Source organism: Camponotus floridanus, unplaced genomic scaffold (genome assembly GCF_003227725.1).
Source record: "Camponotus floridanus strain SB8 unplaced genomic scaffold, Cflo_v7.5 scaffold31, whole genome shotgun sequence".
In the NCBI taxonomy this organism is placed as follows: Eukaryota; Metazoa; Arthropoda; class Insecta; order Hymenoptera; family Formicidae; genus Camponotus; species Camponotus floridanus.
The window spans coordinates 287,240-309,219 of NW_020229448.1; the positions used below are offsets into that span (position 1 = coordinate 287,240).

Genomic DNA, 21,980 nt, shown 5'->3' on the forward strand with positions numbered 1-21,980 from the left:
TATGAATAATGAAAAGATAAAATAGTACATAATTAAAAGGGTGTTATTTCCTTCTTACATATAATAAATACTGTTATATTGCTTATATATATATATATATATATATATATATATATATATATATATACATACATACATATAAAACGAAAAAGGTTAATTAGTAATATGATAAGTCACAAAAGTATTCCTCAATTATAGAAAATTAATTATTTTAAAAAAAGTTGAAAATTTTTATTGTAATCTACATATTTCATTTAGCTATCAACATTTAAAAAAAATATCTAAAAATTATTTGTAAAATTGTAATTAAAAGGATATTTTTGTGACTTGCTTTCTGTTTCTATATACACACACATATATTATATATATATATATATATATATATATATATATATATATATAATATGTTACATAATTTTATATACAACTGATTATAAATAAAATTATCGGTGAAATCAGAACGAGATTTGCTTTTATAAATTGTTTGCATAAAGTAACTTATTCTTATCATCTTTTAAATATAAATGGTTCAAAATGTAATGTAAAATTAATCGACTACGTATATTTTTTACAATTGAAATTACTGCTTTGATGTTTTCCGTTGAGTTCTTAACAATTTCGAGTTCACAATTTATAACAATTTCAATTTCAGTTCAAAATTCATCATTAGCACAATATCATAATATCATAGATCAATTTTATAATTAAATATAATTAAAACCAACACAATTTGAATGAATATAAATTATAATTATATTACATACGGAAATGATTTTCTATATATTTGAATGTACGATAATCAGTTTGTTATATGCTTATAGAATTATGCCAGTATCTATTAATAAGTGCCGGAATTTATACTGATATCTATAATAATTTTATTTTTTCGTTTTAACTTTATGAGCGTGTGCTAATAAACTAAAAAAAAATTCATACACTTTCATACATTGAAAATTATTATATTAAATGTAGTGCTAATTTTGATTACTATTTCAAATGTCTAATATAATACATCTTATGTTATAATAAACATCTATTTAACTCTTTATTGAAACATGTGCTTGTTTAAATCTTAATTATCTCGTGTTGTTTTACATATATATAAATTAAGAAGATATAACGATTGTACACATACATATAAAATAAAACAAAATTATAAAAATAAAATATTAGGATATATATATATATATATATATATATATATATATATATATAAAATTGTTAAAATTTGAACCATTTGTCATTTTGGTGATATTTCAATTGCGTTTTAGAAATGTTAAGTAAGATAAAACGAATTAATAATATGTTGACCAATGATATAATTATAAGATATATGTACTTTTAAATAAATATTATTCTTGCGACTTCTTGCGTTCGTTTCCTTTATTCGATATTTTGAGCGACATTGTTCTTTACATTGTTCTTTACTTTAATAATGCGATCGTGACAAGTAATGATAACATTATAAAGATTGTTATTGTTTACGGATGACTTTTATGACGACGAAAATATCTAGAGTAAATACAACAAAAAAATTCGAAAGAATTTCGCAATAATTTTCATGAAATTTAATGAAAGTTTTTTTAGTAATTTCCTTTTTCTAAATAATAGTAATAATAATTTGTTCTTATTATATACACTGTAATGTTGACATATGTCAATAAGCACATTTCGCAACAAGAAACAAAATTATATCTATCATAAATAACTAATAATCATTAATAATCTAGCTTGAAAGAGAATCTAGACAATAATACAGATATAAATTTTTATATGCAGGATCACTGTCTGAGAAAGCATTGTAAAAAACACTAAAAAAATAATATTTAAAATAACGTAATATCAGATATATATTGTAGCAATTTGTAAAATAGAGATAAAGTAAATATATAGAATCAAATATATATATATATATATATATATATATATATATATATAAAATTATAGTGAATCAGCAGCAGTTTTAAATGAAGAGAGCAGTTTTAAATGAAGAGAGAAGTAGAGAGACGAGTAAATAAAAAAAAATTACATTTTTTTAGCACTATCTCAGCTAAGTTTTGTTTGTAATAAACATTCTTTCAAGTATATCTATTTTTTTGGAGCCTTTGAGATATTTTCATTAAAAATCATGAAAATTTGAACGAAAATCTTTTCGGAATTTTATTATGCACATATTGGACGTTAACTCTTTCTCCTGTCAATCTTACTGTCATAATGAACAATCCTTATATTAAGGCAAACTTACGTGACTATAACTTGTACATTAGCTGACCATATTCGCCGAAAGATTCAGAGAGCCAATCATACAATCAATAAGTTTTATTCGTTTTTTTAAATCTCTCATATATTTAATATATATATTCTCGCATTAAAAAAATTTTTTGATTTTTTAATCTTCTTAGAAAAAAAGAAATTACATGATTAATTACTAGTATGCGAATCAAAAAAGATTGCATTCGATATTAAATTTAATGTGTTAAATTTTAGGTTTAAATAATTTTAAATTTTCTACGTTATAAATTAATTGTCTTTCAAACATCGCGAAATTGAAATCTGAAATTAAATTGATTTGAATTTTATAATTGGATCCTCTTGAACGCATCATCGGCGAGGTCATGCCAATGGCATTTTCTTTATCTTACGCTTTGGCACATAATTCACGTTGCACAATATCGACTGCGTATTTATTTCCAAGACGAAAATACTTGTACGTACTACTTATTAATAATGTGTAATACATGATAGGTATAAATGCGTACAAATGCTATTTCTTACAAAAGCTCTTTGATGGTATGCATGAGCTTGAGGGAAGTATAATGCTTAAAGTTTCTAGAGGAAATAGATACAAATCCTAAATTTACTTTGCTATCTCTTATGCAAACATGAAGAATTATCATGTACCAGAACATAGATACTGTCACAGAAAAAATATACAATGAGATACCGTTTTGCGATATTGAAGAAAATGAATTCATAAATAGGATGTTATAAGAATGATGCTATATTAATTAAAATTAACTTTCTATTAATAATATTATTCTGAATAGTTATTTAAGTACTTATAACGAGATTATTAGGATTAATGATTTGTACATGATGGAAATAAGATTCATATAATTACGATTATCAAATTATTCTATCTTAAAGGACTAAATATCGTTACTATTTCACGAAGCCTTTCACGAGTCAATGAAGTCTCGTCGAATGCTCGTCCTTAAATTTAATAATACTGATGCAGGTATTCGATGTTTATCTTCTACATTCCGCTATTTTACATCGTTTCTATCTTTATAAAAGTACAGAGAGAGTCTAAAGAGCGATTTTTATTAAGTATGAAGTCTCACTCATTTTAAGTATTATGAAGGATCGTCTTGCGCTAATTAATTATTCATTTACAGTGACTAGATACAGTAGTCGCATAAGAATGACATTTAAAAAGAATATCAATGTATATCAATGTATGCTTTAGTTCACCGTGTTTCTCGCAGTTAACGTGTTTCCGTCAATTATTATTTACATCCACGCCTTTCCGATGTTAATAAAATTCGCTGTATATTTTTTTTCAGATCATAAATATTATACCTTTTTTACCTTACACGGAATATCTTTGCCGCCGTTAGAATTATTATTTGACACTACGTATTTCTTATTTGTAACAATTTCATAAATTGCTATTTCCGAAATTAATATAAATGATATAATTGTAAAGAAGGATTTATATATCATATATAAATTAATATTCTATACTTATTTTTTGCAGCGCATGGACAATATTTTATATATCATTATTTATGCGATATATATTTTCTTAGACAAACATGCTCCTCTATTTACAATTAAATAATCGTCTCTATAAATATTATTTTATTTTTCCCAGATATCAGTATTGAGCTCAAAGAAAACCGATTGTCATCTTCTAGCTAACGTAACATTGATTAATCCTAAGTATATATATATATATATAGTTTGCGTTTGTGTAATTAATTGTACAATAATACTACAGAACTAACAAGATATCGCATTGGTGGAAAAATATCTCGTACCTTCTTGTCGATATATAATAAATTTGCATGTGACACTCTTGGACGTTCCATTTTATCAACGATTTAAACTCCGTCTTTTTACTCGATGGAGCTTATGACGTTGTTTTTTTACGATTACATTTATCAAAGATCGTGCCTCTATTCTAATTAGACTAAAGATAGTATGTATGCCACTTTCATATGTATACTATACTCACAATCAGCGTCATAAGTACATCTTATCACATGAAATTTCTTTTAGTTTGACGTCGAGTATAAAAGTAAAGGAGGAAAATGGAAATATCTCTTTGGCATTGCACATTAAATTCAATGAAATGCTGAGATTATAATGTTTCAATTGACGAAACTTTGAGAAAATTTATGGAAATAACATGACAATTTATATTTGCATCTCTCATTAATCAAGATGCTTATGAAGTACAAGTATGTTAAAATATTTTTTAGTTTATCTCATTCTTGCCTTTAATATTATAATTCAAAATGTCTAATACAAGTGATGTTTATCTATTAAAAATTATTATTCTATTATTACTAATAATTAATTTGGGATTTATTAGAGATCTAAAGTTATTATATATAAATGTAAATGCGCGTGGAATTTTTTTCATTTGCATTACATACACACAGACATGTGTATATATAACATGTGTGTATGTGTACAAAACATTTACCATTTAATATTCAGTCGAGCCTTTTGTAATGAAACAAGATCGCCTGCTTCAATTCTTTTGTCCTATTCAAATGGAATATTGCGAAGTTGGAGATTTTCTATATGATTTGTACAAAATTGTTTACATTGTCTATAAACTATTGGTTCCATTATATAGTTATGTCAGTCTGAAGATTTGGTACGTAAAAATGGATATCTCCTGTGAGAACTCTATATAAAACACCATAACTTCTCATTAACAGTTACAATAGTTACAATCAGTATAAATGCTTAATCAATTAAATATCTTTAATGAAATCTAAGTAATGAAAGAATATGACTTCTTAAAAAAGGAACGTGTTTAGTATTATAATTAATTACATACAAACGCGCTATATGTGAAATCTAAATAAGTGAAAATAAATTTTAAAGAAAATTTACTTTCAAGCTTATAAACTTATACCATAGATGAATTTCTCATAATTCGTTGTAATTCATCTAATTATTGCAAGGAATTTTAATGTCTATTTATTTCGAAATTATTTAAAAGAAGCAAGTAGATAAAAGTTGTATATACGACAATATTACAGTTTTTCTATTTTAAAGTTATATTAATACTATAATTATATAGTGTAATTTAATTTTTACAGTGCAGTTTAAGCTATCGATTGATTTGCTTCATCAAATATTAACTATTGCATCGTTAAATTGACAATGTGAGTATACAATATACGAATATACAGGAATAATGATACTTGTAAAGTAATTTACATAAAAATGATATATCTCCTTCATCTACTTGATCTATCATGATGACACGATAAATCCTTTCATGAAATTTTTACAATAATAATTGTATCGATAAATAATATAATAAATGTTTGAATTGATGAAATATATAATAAAACACAACATAGCAACAATAGAACCCATGTTTAGTCTTATGTCATGTAAGTCTCATAATTTATGAATTGATACAAGTATACAAATATGAAACACAAGTCTTTGACAAGACTTTTTAATAAAACGTTCAAGATTCTGTCAAATAATATGATACTTAACATTTAATCGAGAGATGCTTATACTATGTATATATATTTTTATGTAAATTTATATACAATAATCTTTTTTAGAAAAGAGCAAATAAAATGGCATACGAATAAGCGCATCGAAAAGATGACAGGATGGGTTTTATGATTGTCTTTCGTGTTTTCCAAGAGAAAAGAGAGAATATTTTGTGTTGTGAAAAGAATAAGAATGGATCAGTAAAATATTCAGCGAAAAAACTCTGGCAAATTATCTTTTTTCACAAATATATTCTTATCTCAATATATTCTTCTTAATTGTTAACTTTATTTTGAGAGAATCTTTTAGAATAGAAAACATGATATTGAAATCTGAACTAAATGATAAATTAATCATAGATTGATACAAAAAAGATTTATCGTATGTGAAATATCGATAAAATTACACACAATTTTGACATAATTCGTATTAATTAAAATAATCATTGTATTGCTTTCTTTAATAATTTTTTAAATTTAGAAAGAAGGAATGCATTTTTAATAATTAATAAATATATTTATAAATATATATTATTAATAAATGTATTTATAATTAAAATGTAAATTAAATAAAAATAATACATTTTTTTAAATCTCTTGTTCACGAAAAAATCCTTATTCTCAATTTTATATCTTTTGAAGTGACTAAACTACAGAAAAGATTGAAAAACGACAAAATTTTTAATCAAGCATATATAATATTAATTTCGATCTTTTTAGAGATTTAAAAAATGTCGCTTTTAGAATGAAAAATCCTATGTTACGTTTCTGCTTTAGAACCTGCTAATAGCTTCGTCATCGGTGACGAAATAATTGGAGCTCTTAGCAGCTGAACTATACATGCTATAAGTAGGGCTGCAGACAATCATGCTATTCGTGTTACTGAGTTCGGTTTCATTCGTCACCGATGAATGCCTGCCGATGGTGGACAGTCTCTTGTCTTTCTTCGCCAGTGTCATACGACAATCCTCTGGTCTTAACGGCATCGACGGATAATTGGGCTGTCTGGCGAGCGTCGTCAGTGTTCGGTCGCCTGTGTCATTGAAACTGCGCAAACGTTTGAGAGCAAGATCGGAGAGAGTGTTCGATAATCGAAACTTTTAGCGGACGCCGAATCAATTAAATTGTCTATTTTATTTTTTATTAATGCATGTATGAAATTATATTCGTACATATTTCTATTATGATTGATATTTTTTCATTTATAACATGCATAGATATGCATGGGTTCTGTATAAATCTTCGAGAATTTCTCAAAAAATACAGTAAATCTCAAAAAGAAAATATTATAATCTTCATTATGATGGAAATAATCCTTTTTTAATTGTAATAGTAAATAATAATAAAGAAAGTATATAGATTTAAAAAATAGAATAATATAAAAAAAGAAAATAGATTTAAAAAATAGAATAAATTAAAAAAGGAAGATTTATATTTGTCTACTGCAAAAAGACATTGTATCTCGTCTTTTCTCATAGATACCTGTGATGTCGTACGATGCCTCTCTTTATCTTACAATGCTCGTTCCCACTCTGCCCTTCAGTCGCAGTTCCATGGGTTTTGCATGCTTCTACTCCCATCGATGGTACGGGAGATAGAGAACCTGGACCATACGAACCGCTGCTTTGTCTCCTATCCAGAATGTTGACTAATTCCACGGACGGTGTCGGTGAGAATGTGCCCTGATACGTGACACAAAATGCTTATGGGAAAACTAAGTATATGAAGGTATGGAAAATCTATTTAAATATCCCACGATTTGTCAAGATTTTCTAAATTTCGTTCTGAGAATCTCTCGAGTCCTCGTTTAATAATTTTTTTTATCAATGGTCATATCATTGAAAAGTAATTAAACATATAAAAATATGTAAAATTTAATTAAATAATTTACAAGTAACTAATGATCTTCCCGCAATTATTGTTAAAAATTTCTTTTTTTTTAAATAATTATTTCAACTGGAAAAGTTAATCTTCAGATACCCAAAAATCATATAATCATAAATGTTTTCAAAATAATGTGTACACATATTGTATTTGATAATTATAATTTCAAAATAATGTGTTTTTCAAAATAATGTGTACACATATTGTATTTGATAATTATAATTTCCAAGCAGCTCAAGAAACGACAATGAAAAAATAAATTAACAAAAGTAATTAATCAGTGAATAAAATCAATTAGGGGAGGAAAGAAAAATTAAATATGAAAAATATAATTAAAAAAAACTTGATTACACATGCTGAAGGGAATAGGTTCATCAGGTTTAGAATTTTTCGAGGACATTGTAGTCCTCGTCATCTTTTATTTTAATAAATCAATAAAGGCATTATTTATAAATAACTAAACATATATAAAACAATATATAAAATTTAACTCATAGAACTAATTAAAGATACAAAACAAATGTACGCAAAATTAGTCGAAGAATTTGTTTCTTCATAAGAGCGATGACACGTGAAGATCGTCTCTCACCTGCAGCGACGGTCTTCGTAATGTGCCGCCTTCCATACCGACTAATTTCACACCTTTTACGCTCTTTTTCGGACCCACACTCGCAGGCACATTTTCCTGAGCGTTGAGATTATACTCCACGTTATTTTTATCAACAATGTTGACCCTATCATTGTTGTCTCTTGTCGTTTTTTCGCTACTCGGTCCGAGCTCGCAGCCAACTTTGGCATAAGATGGAGCGCACGGGGCGATGCTCGGTGTTGCTGGAATGCCAATCGACCGAGTCGGCGAGAGAACCTGGCCGACAGAACCTCGCAAGTTTCTCACCCCGAGGATTTGACCTCGGAACGCGTCACTCTGAACAGATGCGTACTGACTTGCCGTCCCGGGGGTTCGTGCTGGCGTCATGCAATTTCGTAAATTCTGCAGATTCTGCAGATTGTGGTTCGCTCTTTGCACGACAGAAATGCTAACACTCTTCGTCCTCGACGATTCAACGTGATCCCCGCGACCGGTCGTTGCGTTATTATCGCCACCATCGGTCATCACGTCCTCCGCGCGATGACACGTGGTTCTGTCATCGTCGTAAACGCCCGTGCCGTCGCACGAATCTATGCCCGATGTTGATTTCTGGAAATTGACTTCGATGCGTTATCATGTCTTGATAGATTTATTAAAATTCGCTTCATATAATTCGCGTAAAAATTACCGAAGATGAGTCCATGAGGGCGGCGCCAGAACTGCTTTGTACGACGCCCGACGGTTCCTTGGACTTTCCGGGCGAATAAATGCTCAACACATCGCAACATTCTGGAAAGTAACCCTTGCCAAGCAGGTTTCTTGTGAGAAAACTGGTGAAGAGTTGAGTAAAGAGGGCGATTATCATGACGGCGGTGCGAAAGGGAAATTTTTGGGTACGCGTCCTCGCATCGTAGAATGGATATTCGATCAATGGGTATATGCTGAGTCCTTTTTCACCGCCTGAAAATGGCATTTTACGTTCAAATAATTATATCTAAATCTAACACAGATATATAGCAGATATTTAAGAGGTTTCTTAAGAAAATGGAGTGAAGAAACGAAAATATTTGAGATATCTTTATATAATAGTGTTTTTTATTTATATTGTCTGAATAATTAGCTGAGAACAAAGACTTGTTACTAACCAGCGAGACGCAGAATAATAGCGATAAAGTATCCTGCCAGGCAGCCGTAGGTATCCACGAGAGAAGGCCAATGAATAACAGCTAATAATTGCGGGAACAAAACGACGTAAACGAGATCCGAGCACAAATACCTTGGAATAAATAAGATATATTTTTATATATCGATTATATTGTATTCATTTATGCGCGAACAAACGCATAAATGAATATATAAAGCTACATAAAAAGATTTCAGATAATGGAATCAAGTGACATAAAATGTAGACAAATGAAATTAACGGTTGAAAAAGATGCATCTTGTATTCAACAAACATTATTGTCTAGAAATTATTGTTGAAACTGCCTCTTTTTCAAGTTTTTCAGATATATATGATGCAAATAACTATCACAAATAGATAAAAGGTTGATTTAGAATTTTTTATACTTACGAAAGATAATAAACACTGCTGACCATGAGAGCAACGAGAGTAGACAGCACGGAGACTGCGATTACGGAAATCCTCAAGACCCAATTTAGCTCACGCTCAGATGCCTATCACGAAAAGAAGACTTCAATAATGCCTATTAATATTGTCTATTAAGCAACGATAGTTATACTTACTTTTGGTCGTATGGTGAGTTTATAGACGTTCCTGGTGAACATGGAACTACTGGCAAGGATACTGGAATCTGCTGAAGACATCACTGCCGCCGAGATCGCGCCGAGACCTTAAAATATTAATTAGTATAAATACGATAATTCTCAAATATTTTCCTTTTAATTAAAAAAAAAGAAGTAATTTTTCTTCATCAAATTTACCAACGAAGGAAACCCATTGCGGCGTGAGATATCGCAGGACCATTGGCATTGCGGCGTTTCCATCGTCAGTGGAAAACGTTCTGTTGTATCCTGGAACTGTGGACCAATCGGTAGCACGAGCAACTACTCCGATTACAGCCGATGGAATCGCGAGTATCAGACAACCAAACATCGAGGCTATTGATAGAGTCGTTGCAACGGAAGGACTCTTAATACTTAGGATTCGTTGAAAATAACCCTGAAGAGAAAGAGAAAGAGAGAGAGAGAGAGAGAGAGAGAGAGAGGGAGAGAGAGAAAGAAAGAAAAAACTTTATATCATCATGCACCCTTTTATAATAAATCTAAATATATATTAATAGCCTGAATTAAATTTGTGATCTTGAGTTATACAATATATCATTTATAAAGTTATATTATAATTTGTCGTAAATAATGATAAAAAAAAAAAGCATGTTTTAAATTATTTGTGTACAGTAATTCTTTTTTTTTAAATGGCACGCTATTCGCTTAGATTATTCAAACTGAGTTTATTTAAATTTTTATTCCTTAGACGTGCTCTGGATATTCTTCTGACGTCTAATTTGAGTTTGAATGTCACGTTGAAAAGTTAACTCACCTGCCAAGGAATACCGCCGAATACTAGTAGCAACATGCCGTCCACCCATTCGCCCAGATCCTCGTTCTTTATTTGTCCCAACCAATCTCGCAGAGTCAGATTGTTTTCGAATGATACTGAGGGATGTATCACGGAGAAGGGCATCGCTATAAGTAAACCCAACATAATGCACAGCAATTGCAACGCATCTGTACAAGCTACGGAATATAATCCGCCGAAGACTGTGTATCTGAAAAAACAATATGTCTCTTATCTCACTTGCAACTCTGATTGCTGGAAAATAATATCATTTTTCTCTCAATTTTAGCATTTTCGAGTAGATGATTTCGAGAAGATGATTTTTTTTAATATCGAAATATTTTCAAGTACTATCTTTCTCTCTTTGAACATTGCACGTATTTATTTTGGGATTCAAAAATATTTTGTTGAAATCAAATAGAGTTGCAAGACTGCTTTTATGATTATAATAGTCTATAAATATCTCTAGTATAAAGTAAAGCACTTGAATATTTTGGAATTGATTCGTATATTTATGAATATAAAATATTTATATCTCTAATTATTATATTTAATTAATAATATATAATCTAATATATTATTCTTACACAGCCGCTAATAGTGCTGATGCGCAAACGCTGATATTCGGATCGACGCCGGCGACGACGGCCAGCGAACTCCCCAAAGCTCTCAGAACAGCACCGCACCAGAATAAATCACCACATAACGCCGGAAGGAAAAGCAAACCACCGATACCTGCACCGTATCGTTCTTGAAAGGGATCTAGCATTGTCACGTACTCGGCCTTCCTCATCGGACGCACGAAGAGCATGGCGCCTATATATGTCATCGATTTTATTAATTGGAACAAAAGACAAAATCATCAATCGACAATTCTCCAATCAATAACAATTTTTTCTAAATATTTATTTGATATTTACAAAAATCGGATTTAAAAAGATCTTAAATCAGGCTATACCATCATATGTGGGATATATCGCGCATAGATTCTTGATTACGTACCGAAAATCAAACTAAGACTGTATCCGATAGGAACTTGACACCAGGCCAGACCCTTCGTAAACATGGCCTCGGCAGTTCCGTTGACGAAAGCTCCTCCAACCCATGTCGCTATATATATAAAAACATACACACATATATAAAGAAAAAGGTGGTCATTTCCGATAGTTGGTTTTATATGATTGATATTTTTAGGAAAATATTATGGGATTGTTCTATAGAAATTATATAATAATTAAGCTTTTTTGTACAGAATATCTATTTGTCATAACAAAAAATATGCCAGTTTCTTTTCTTTAAATGGAATATTTTTTTCATGCCGTTTCTCTCATTAGAGATGGAAATAATGGAAAAGAGATCAATTAACAGGTTTTCTTATACTGCAAATTTCGTGTGTTTATTACGATAACAAAAACTGAGACGTTTAATACAAATAAGAAAGATAAATAACAGAATTGGAAATTAAATGATAGAAATATAAAATACGAAAATAAGTTGTGAAAAGTAAGTGAATTAAACGAAATCGATAGAAATCTATTTCGCAAAATTTCATATTCTTTTTCTTTAAAATCACAGAATTGATTTAAAAATAATAAAATTCAAAATGGTGGCAAGAAGCGAATCAATATTAAATAAGGCAACATTTTCTTTTACGCGATGTTGCAATGCAACTTGACACGATGTCGATATCAAGGAAAAACTAAACTCAAAATACACGATGCTTTCTACATGATAATTTCGTAAAATATGATGGAAAATGTACGAAACTCGGAAAGAAAGATTTCATAAATACGGCGGATCATCGTAAATTATCGATTTCATAGTGAGTTCAACGCTCGCAGAAGAAACTAGTATCTGCAGAAAATTTTTAAATTATATTCAATTAATATTAAAAATAGTTAATTTTTGCATTAATATATCTTCATAGATGTATCTAGCATAAACGATTAAAACAAATTAATAATAAATCTTATGTTATATTGTATATATATATATATATATATATATATATATATATATAATATAAAATTTTAAATTGATTTTTCATTTAAATAAAATGTTTATAATGTTTAATTATATGCTAAAATATTAAATGTCAAAAATAAAAAAGATATGATATAATGTAATCATCATATTCTTACAAAATCGAAAAATCGCCTTTAAATCGGAAAGTCTGTGACATTAATTTTTCAGCGTCCTGTATTAATATTCGTATACGTGTAATTTTATCAATATAACATAAATTGATTCTTGACCTCGTTCATCTTTTAAAGTGTACATTGAAAACAGGATATAATATATAGGATTAATATTGATGACAGGGTCACTTTAGTCCCAATCAAGATCACATACATAAGGAATAACTTTTTACTCATGTATAAACATAACAATCTGCAAGATATTTCGTTATAATAATTCTTATTTCATCAGCAAAGTATAAGAGGTTCTGCAACAGCAAAATTTATTTTTTTTGTTTTATATATATATATACATGTTTATCAAATCTTCAAATATAATTACCAATAAGAGTGAAAACGCCGAGGAGAGGCCCAAGGCGACGATTCGCCAGCATCATATCATCCTGGCTCTGTGCGGCCTTTTTTCTCTTGAACGCGGCAGCCCATATGCCAACACCCAGCACCGCAATGTAAAATACAATCACGCCAATTACGCCTGTTACGTACACCCCCATCCTCTTCCGTATGTGGACCCTGCAACTGAATGATTGGTAGTAAAAGCGAATGCGATAATAACGAGTGTCGCTGACATGTCTATAACAGGGGTCTCAAACTCGATATGTTAGCGGATCACATAATAAAAAAACAAGGTCAATCATTGAGTTCATATAATTTATTTTAGCTTCTTTCGAACTATTCGATTATCATAAAAGGACTTTGCCTTCTGCTAAAATTTTTAAACAGTTTCTACATTTGTTTACTTATTAAAAATTGCTGTTTTTGTTTCTCGCTTTTTTTATTTCTTCTACAATAGTTTTTTTCTTCATATAAGCAATTTTATTAAAGAAATGTCTTTTATTAGCGATTAACACAATGTGACGTCAACATTAGAACAGTATTGTATGGTTAACAACCGGACGTACTTCGTTAAAATATTTTTTAGATACGATTATATTCGATATTTGGCATGTATTTTACAAAGTGCATTGTATATCGAGATATTTTATACATGGCTAAATCACTTCAATTCTACTGTTTTCTCTCTCTCTCTCTCTCTCTCTCTCTCTCTCCCTCTCTCTCTTTCTCATTGTTGTATGTTGAGTGAGTTTAATAATAGTTATTGCATGTCTCAATGATTAGATGAATAAAGAGACACATATATAGAAAGAAAGAAAGAGAGAAAGAAAGAATAAGAAAGAGAGAGAGAGAGAAATGTGGATTAATCGGATGTAAAGCCATGCTTTCGCGATCAATACCGCATTAATTGTTCCGTCTTCTTGATTAACATCTCTCTACAAATAAGCCTGCGTAGTTGCACCTTCGTTCATTAGTCGGTACTAATGAGAAAAAGCCTCTAGCCTTTGATATTTAAAAAATCGATATCCACATCATGTATTTACGTTAGAAAGACAGTATTAGTAATCCAACAAAGTTGAATTACCAATATTATCAGATATATATTATTTTATGCGTGTTTCTTTTCCCATTATGGAATATTAATAAATAACAAATTATTTGTATTTAAGAGAATTGCCAAAAAAAGATTCATGATTATTGTTTTCTGTCAGGTAAAAACAATTTATAACAAACTTTATCAACAAACATTGCGTTTCGGGTCTCTTTGAAAAATATAATTACATTTATGATTATATATTTTGTTTTCTTATAATGAAATATACATCTAATATAATAAATTTTATGGAACAAATTTCTTCAAACGATTAACACGTTGAAACTAGAGGAGATACAGTCTCTCTTTTTTTTAATAGAATGTTACATGATGTCAAAATACTTTTCTTTGACGTTGAAAGCTTGTTTAGCTGTACACGTTACTCTGATGACCGATGACATACAAGGTGACATTTACTCTATTAAACACATTTCGTGGGAATTCTGCGCCGATGAACAATTTATCGCGTATTCCCGACGTAGAGAAAAGCTAATCGAGTGCGATGGCAATTGTATAACAGTTTAAAATTTAAATATGCCCTAGATATCGAGCAGGATGGGTCGTAGGGTCATGACCCTTAGCGCGCATGGCACACCACCGAGTCGCTTAAAGTTCAACTGGATTCTACAAATTCACAAACGGTCTGCATTATTAACTCGCGCGAGACGGCACTTTCTGGATCGAGAAACTGACGTATCTCACGTACGAGTGCTCTACGTGTCCATAAAAACTTGCTACACAGGACACGTGCAGAAATGAATTTATTAAAGAAAAAGAGAAAAAGAGAAATATACAGTCCGTTTGTAATATTTATGAAAATTATTACTGGTGTAGATGTGAAATAGCACCTAAATATACGAGATATATGATGAAACTGATGTTTACTCTTAAATGTATTTGCAATGTTTTAATGACATTATTTTATACATAAAATTTTTTAGATTTAATCTTATTTAAATTTATGATACAAAAGATGTTGGATGTTGGGTGGGATAATGTTGAAATAAATGAAAGATTTACACATACTAAAGTTTGTTATCGGGGATATAATCGAAGAGAAGATGATCTTATATGAAAAAATAAATCTAGGTTTTTTTTAGTTTCACTGAACAAAAACATGCTTCAATCTATTAAAATATCTGAATTAATAATATCTCAATTTATACACGAAACAGAATATTTAAATAATATTATAAGATATTTAATTAATGTACAACACAGAACATAATGAATAATTAAAACATTTAATTAATTACCATAGAAATACATAATTGTATTTCTATTATATATACGCAATATAAATATATACGCAAGAACATAAAAGACAGAATGTATAAATTCATATGAGATCTATTTATACAATGAGAGAGAGAAATTATTTATTAATTTATTTTCATGATTCATTTATTTATTTTCATTATTTATTAATTATTTTTCTATGTTTTTTTTAAATCAGATAAAATGTCAAGCAACTCTTATTTATCGAACGGATGTTAAAAAAAAAATTTTGCAAAGAAAAAAATTATTATTTTTAAAGTTTATTATTGCACTGAATGCATAAAAGTTTCTTTTATAATTCTGGCACAGAAACCGTTTATAGATTAAATTATTAAAGTTATCTGTTTTATACGCGCACGTGCATGAGGCTATTTGTTCCTTGTTTCTCGCAGTTCTAAAACTATCGGCACATCTCTTTTAAAGCATATGTGCTTTTACAATTGCGTTTGCGCGTGGACAGTTTTAGAATACAACCGCGTCAATTGATGATCTATTTAACATTCATTCTATATAGAGATACGTACAGTTACTGAAACGTCCATAATCAATAAACACGTTGCGCCAATGACGATTCTAATATTTAGAATATATCTAATATTGAGAATAATAATATTGAATAATTTGCATGTATAAATATATGAAGGACATATATATATAAAAATATTTTGAGGATTCAAGAGTATATTCTTTTTTATTTTAGAATTTATATTTTATGCAACAAAAGTGTACTATTGTTGATAATTTTTACGTTATAAACAGATTTCTCTTAGAGAGAAAGAAGAAAAAAATAAAAAATTTTTCGCACGCTAAATATATATTGAAGATAAAAATAAATTACAAAACTTTATTTTTAATATCAAAGGTATCTAATTGAAAACAATTTAGATTTAAGTTTTTTAACAAAAATATTTAACATAGAATATTAAAGAATACACATGTCAAAAAATTATATATATACATTAAGAAATTTGACCTGAAAAAATCCAATTAAATTTTTGGTAAGAAATCAATGTTAGAATTCAATAGATGTATCTCGCTTTAAAAGCGCAAGGACGACGTAAATTTACTTTTTCCTAGGTAGGAAGTAGTCTCTTGTCGATAATATGCTCACGCCTATAATCACTATCTCATCGATACAAAAATAGAAAAACATATTAATATATGCGCTTGATCGTGATGAAGGGTAAGCCAGTTCTCTCAAAGGATGAGCAAAGCAAAGAAAAAGATGTGAGAAAAAGGGGCTTGATAATTTTATGCAAAAACGCTTTTCAAGGCTTACCAATCATAGAAGAATTTGTCAACAGGATATTTCCAATTATGAATATCAGGGCCAATGGTCCAGTTCTGATGGGAAGAGATGAATGGAGTAAGGAGATATTACACCTACTATTCTATGGGGTAAGAGCTTTTTGAAAGGAAAGAATAAAAAGCAGCAAATTAACATATGTATTCGGTATTCATAAATTAAAGAATAATAAACAAAAAATTACTTTTAAAGACTTGAGTCTAGTTATGATAACATCTTTATGAAGTAATTGCAAAGTTTTATTCAGTGTCATATAATAAAAAGCAATAAAAATCAAATAGTTTTATATTTTATAAAATGCTACTATGCTAATTATATTACTAAGAAATACAAATGATGAATAAAAAGCATGCTTGAGGAAACATAATAATTTTATCTTTGAAATGTAAAGAATTTTAACATAATATTGTTATGAATAGCATATGCATTATGAAATTTAAAAGCAAAATTAAGTGTAAGTTATACACATATGTCAACTGACAGGTGTATTAACAAATATACATTGTAAATATAGATTACAAAAATATATTGCTCGAAAATATACTTGATAAAATTTCTGGTGAACTTTGTAAAAGCATTAGCGAGAACAACTTGCGCAAGCTGAAAGACACTTGGCTCATTCTCAATGTGAGTAAAATCAGCGCACACTCGCGATTCATCTTTAAATGTGAAGTCCGGGCCTAGACATCGGCTAGTTTGCTGCCAACTTTTCAAGCCAGTCAGCAATATATTTCCGTCATAAACGTTAAGTGACCGCGTATCGAGCTCATCTCTTCGATTTTACTCCAAAATGAAGAAGATCGTGCCTCTTTCTTGCATAATCTCTGATAACACAACTTGCAGTGACATGAATAATATCGAGAGACGACGATCTCTTAATTTGGAATAGAAAAAAATGTTTCTAATTAATATTTAATAACAATATAAATTAATCAATATTACATGGAATCCTATAAATAAACATTACGAATTAAGAGTGTAGAAGATTGAAACGGATTTAGTTTCAATGAGTGAAGATTTCAGGTGCTTGAGAATGACGTCTACATTTAGTGTTATTAATACGATACAACAATATGATATATGTGACAAATGGCAAAATATTTTCCCATGAGTATGAATATATTTATATTTACAATGCCAAATCAATATGTTTATGAATATGTTTCTAGAGTGAATCATATGTTTTAAAATTTTGTGAGCGTTCTTGGATAAAAAAAATTGTTTATATGAACATTAGATAAAAAAATGCTTCATTTCCGAATAATAGATAAAAATTAATATTAGTGCATTGTATATATTACATGATATTAATCATATAACGCAGTTCTTTAAAAGAAAATGTTTTACACTATATTGATGGAACTGTTTGACTGAATTGCTACTATAATTTATCTTACTCACTATTTATCTTAATTTTAGACTTTGTATTTGAGTATTCAAGTACATGATTCCGTATTAACTTTATTCAGTCATTTTATCACTTATTGTAATAAATTTTGATGATGAATAAGATAATCTGTTACAGAATTAAAACGATAAAAGATTTAATATCATAGAAGACAAAAGAATTTGCTCTGATACAGTAAAATTAATATTTAAAGCTAATTTTTATCCATTATTTTTATCGAAAAATTAACTATTAAAAATTAACTTCTTTGTCTGAAATCTATATGAATAATTATTCTTACTTTTCATCCAGGAATATACCCTTACAAAGTTCTGAATCATACTTGTGATTCACTCTGTATATTGCAGAAAAATATTTTCATCATTCTTGATTAGAAATTAGCAAGTACAATACAATAAAGCAATAAGACCGAACAATGTTTCGATGTAAATATTTAGCAGAAAGAGAAAGAGGAAGAGAGAGAAAAATTAATTTATATTGATAAATTCTTTCTCCGTCTCTAGAACATAAATAAAAAATAATTATGATAAAAATGCAATGAAATATAAAGAGAGAATAAATATAAATCGAGGGAGAAAGAGAGAAAGAGAGAGAGAGAGAAGGGAGATTGAAATTCCAAATCCTATTACTTACCACGGGCTATCCTAGCGAGATCATGCAGCGAGAGCTCCTTTCATGCGCACATACCCATCTTGCTGTGCGCCTCGATTTCCTTTTTCCACGGTGCCGCTACAGGAAAATTCGTCGGAGGAGGAAATCGGCTCTTCCTCGTCGGCACGCGAATGCTGTACACTTGGTCGACCGGGCGTTAGCCGTGCGACAGATAGGAGCCTGGCAATACAACTGAATCTCTTTAACGGCACTCAGCATTCGGCTGACACGCTGGACCGCCAACCACCTCGCTGGGGGTAGCGCGCGCGTCACGGACAAGGACGGAGCGCCGGTCGCGCGCGCGCAAGATACAGATGTAGAGGGTAGTTCAATATTGGTGTACGATAAAAGTGGTTTTCCTTATAAAGGAGAAAAATTTTGTGAGAAGAGGGAGATCGTCACGCAACGAAAATCTTCTATTTAAAAAAATATAAAAATAGTCTGTTAATATTTTAGAACTTGACCATTTCAATTATTTTCTATTATTTTTCAAATATAATTTGAATTTTTTTATTTGTACTTTGCACAAATATGATTTATGTCGTGTGATAATTAAAAATGTTCAAGGTTAACACAATAACAATTATTAATTTCTCAGTTTTTTTCCGAAAGTTAATTTTCTTGAAAATACAAAAGTTTGTATGAAGGAATTTTAGCCAGAGCTTTTAATTTGATTTTTTTATGTAGAATTATCTTGTTTCTATAGTTGCATCAATAATAAAATAATTTTATATAAAACTAACATCCTGTATCCCGCAGACAATTTAAAATAATGTGTTGAGATTACGAATAAAAGAGATGAAGAAAAAGTTTCAGATCAATTGCAAAGTGGTACCAATGATCATTTAAATTCTCAATCTTACAGCGTAAGCTATAGTATTTAATAATGGTCATTAATTTTCAACAATTATTGAGATAATTATTGTAAATTATAACAATTAAGAATTGCAAACTTTTTCACGGATTGCAATCTTTAAAAATACATACAATTACTTAAATTAAACAAAAATACTTTAATAAAATTTTAATTTAAAAAAACAATTATAAAATTGTTTAATGTTGATTATTAGAAAAAAAATAAGACCGATAAGAACAAATGATAAAAAAATCTCCCCTATGAAAATATTTGAAAGTCGTCACAATCTAATTGAAGATAGTGAGAATAATTCTTGGACACCTTATGTACGAATAAAGAGTAACAGAGTGAAAGAGAGGAAGAACCGATTCATCTGCGAACCGTGATAGAAAAAGGAGATTGAGTGAAAGAGAAATATAGGAGGTCTGATGAAGCGGAAAGAGACCTACAATTCTTAAGGAAAGAAGGAGGATATAAAAAAGAAGATGTGAAAGAAAGAGAGAAAGATAAATTGATAAAAGTAGAGAAAGATAGTGACGCCGGATGAGTCAAATGTTTCATCGTGACAGATGTAGTGTCAATATAACGAAATGAAGATACCAAGAAGCAGAAAATATAAATAGATTTTAGAAAGATTTATAAACATTCTTATCAAAAAAAGAAAATAAGAAACCGAGCAGGGAGTGTCGCGTTGGCAGATTCAAGAATATATCAGAAACAAATTGATTGTATTTGCTGGAATTTAAATCGGAGCTGAGAAAGTTCGGTCGAATAAAAGTATCAATAGAAAACACAACAGCAAATGTATATAAATTAGTAAAAGGAACAATGTAATAATGTAATTCATGGGAAAAAATGTAAATGTAATGATTCATACATCAAAAGCGAAGGAAAAATTTGGAGTAAATAAATGGAAATAGATGTAAATATAGATAGATAAATTTAAATTACAGATAAATTTTTAGAACTTATAAACTCTAAATACACTCTAATTACACAAGATCTTAGATATATAATAATTATATTATGAATTGGTTTTAAAAAAACCATAAAAGTTATGTGCTTTACACAACTAAAACCATTTAATAATTTTAAATAGATAATCTTACTTTTTTATAAAATCATAGTTGAAAGTTAAGACATAATTTTCATGTGTTTAAAATAGAAATATAAACTCTCTAGAAAAATACAAAGATATGCATTAAAGGAATAGAAAGAGAAAGAGAAAGAAAAAAATAAAGAGATAGATGAAAAGAAATGGAGTGAGAAAGAGGCGCAAAATGAAAACAGAAAGAAAAAGAGACAGAGTTAGTGAGAGGGAGACAAGTCCATGTACAGGGGAGAGGGGACAGCCGTATTGATCTGTTCGCGCAAACTCCTGGTCCTTAGGCTCCCTCCGCGACCAGAATCATCCGACCCTCGCCCTGCTTGTCGCCACCCTCGTCCTGTTCCACTCGCAGCTTCCGAATACGCGCTCCGTATTCTAGAGTTCTTGAAAGATTTTTCAGCTACGATCTTTCAGCTTTGTCGTTCTTTAAAGGAACAACTCTCTCTCTAATTAATATTTTAATATGGCAAAATTTTCCCTCTCATCTCGTTTTACACTCTGTCTTCTAATATATATTATCGTAGAAAATATTTCAAAAGCTATAACTTTGGTCTTTAACTCGAGAGATGAAACTAAAATAATAGCAGATTTGTTAAGTCTTTGCAATATTATTTTTATTTATTTGTAGCTTTTTAATATACGTCGGAATTTTGTGAGGATTTCCACTGCTATCGTTATGAATATGGTCGTTTTTTTTTCAATGTTACGTGTTACAGAGCAGAGCAAGAGCGAGAGAGCGAAGGGCGAAGGAGAGTGGCGAACGAAGGAACTGGAGCGATAAAAAAAGTTCTTGTTTGTTTAGCGGCTCAACTTTAGCAAAAACAATCACGATACTTACATGTATGTACAGCTTACACTGTTCCCCGTTGTAGGAATTGAAGTGGACTTTCGACTAGGTGCCAGTAGTATCAGCTGTTCGCTCATCAGGCGGAGGGCTCG

The 21,980-nt window shown here is 29.6% G+C and overlaps 1 protein-coding gene across 2 annotated transcripts; it reads right to left on the reverse strand.

Annotated features, from left to right (window-relative positions):
• Positions 1-6,467: 6,467 nt before the first annotated feature.
• On the reverse strand, positions 6,468-19,336 carry LOC105252364 (high-affinity choline transporter 1). Of its 2 annotated transcripts, none has more exons than XM_025410351.1 (13): positions 19,060-19,336; positions 13,328-13,518; positions 11,810-11,917; positions 11,395-11,623; positions 10,790-11,018; positions 10,174-10,411; positions 9,976-10,082; positions 9,803-9,906; positions 9,375-9,505; positions 8,918-9,189; positions 8,230-8,838; positions 7,240-7,438; positions 6,468-6,813 (listed from the first exon to the last, which is right to left on the reverse strand). In XM_025410351.1, exons 2-13 carry the CDS (start codon positions 13,497-13,499, stop codon positions 6,530-6,532), a joined length of 2,682 nt encoding a protein of 893 aa, XP_025266136.1. In that variant the 5' UTR covers positions 13,500-13,518; positions 19,060-19,336; the 3' UTR covers positions 6,468-6,529. The 2 variants fall into 2 exon arrangements, with proteins under 2 accessions (XP_025266136.1, XP_011258005.1); XM_011259703.3 differs by having other exon boundaries at positions 6,468-6,803; positions 7,239-7,438; positions 13,328-13,524; positions 19,060-19,335.
• Positions 19,337-21,980: the final 2,644 nt, after the last annotated feature.

Bases quoted from the DNA above. Each gene is read 5' to 3' on its own strand.
- LOC105252364 (XM_025410351.1), bottom strand. From the start codon at position 13,499: ATGGGGGTGTACGTAACAGGCGTAATTGGCGTGATTGTATTTTACATT. The intron at 11,019-11,394 runs GTAAGAATAATA...TTGTTTTTTCAG, and splicing joins TCAGCACTATTAGCGGCTGT to ATACACAGTCTTCGGCGGAT. The intron at 9,907-9,975 runs GTAAGTATAACT...TTTTCGTGATAG, and splicing joins AACTCACCATACGACCAAAA to GCATCTGAGCGTGAGCTAAA.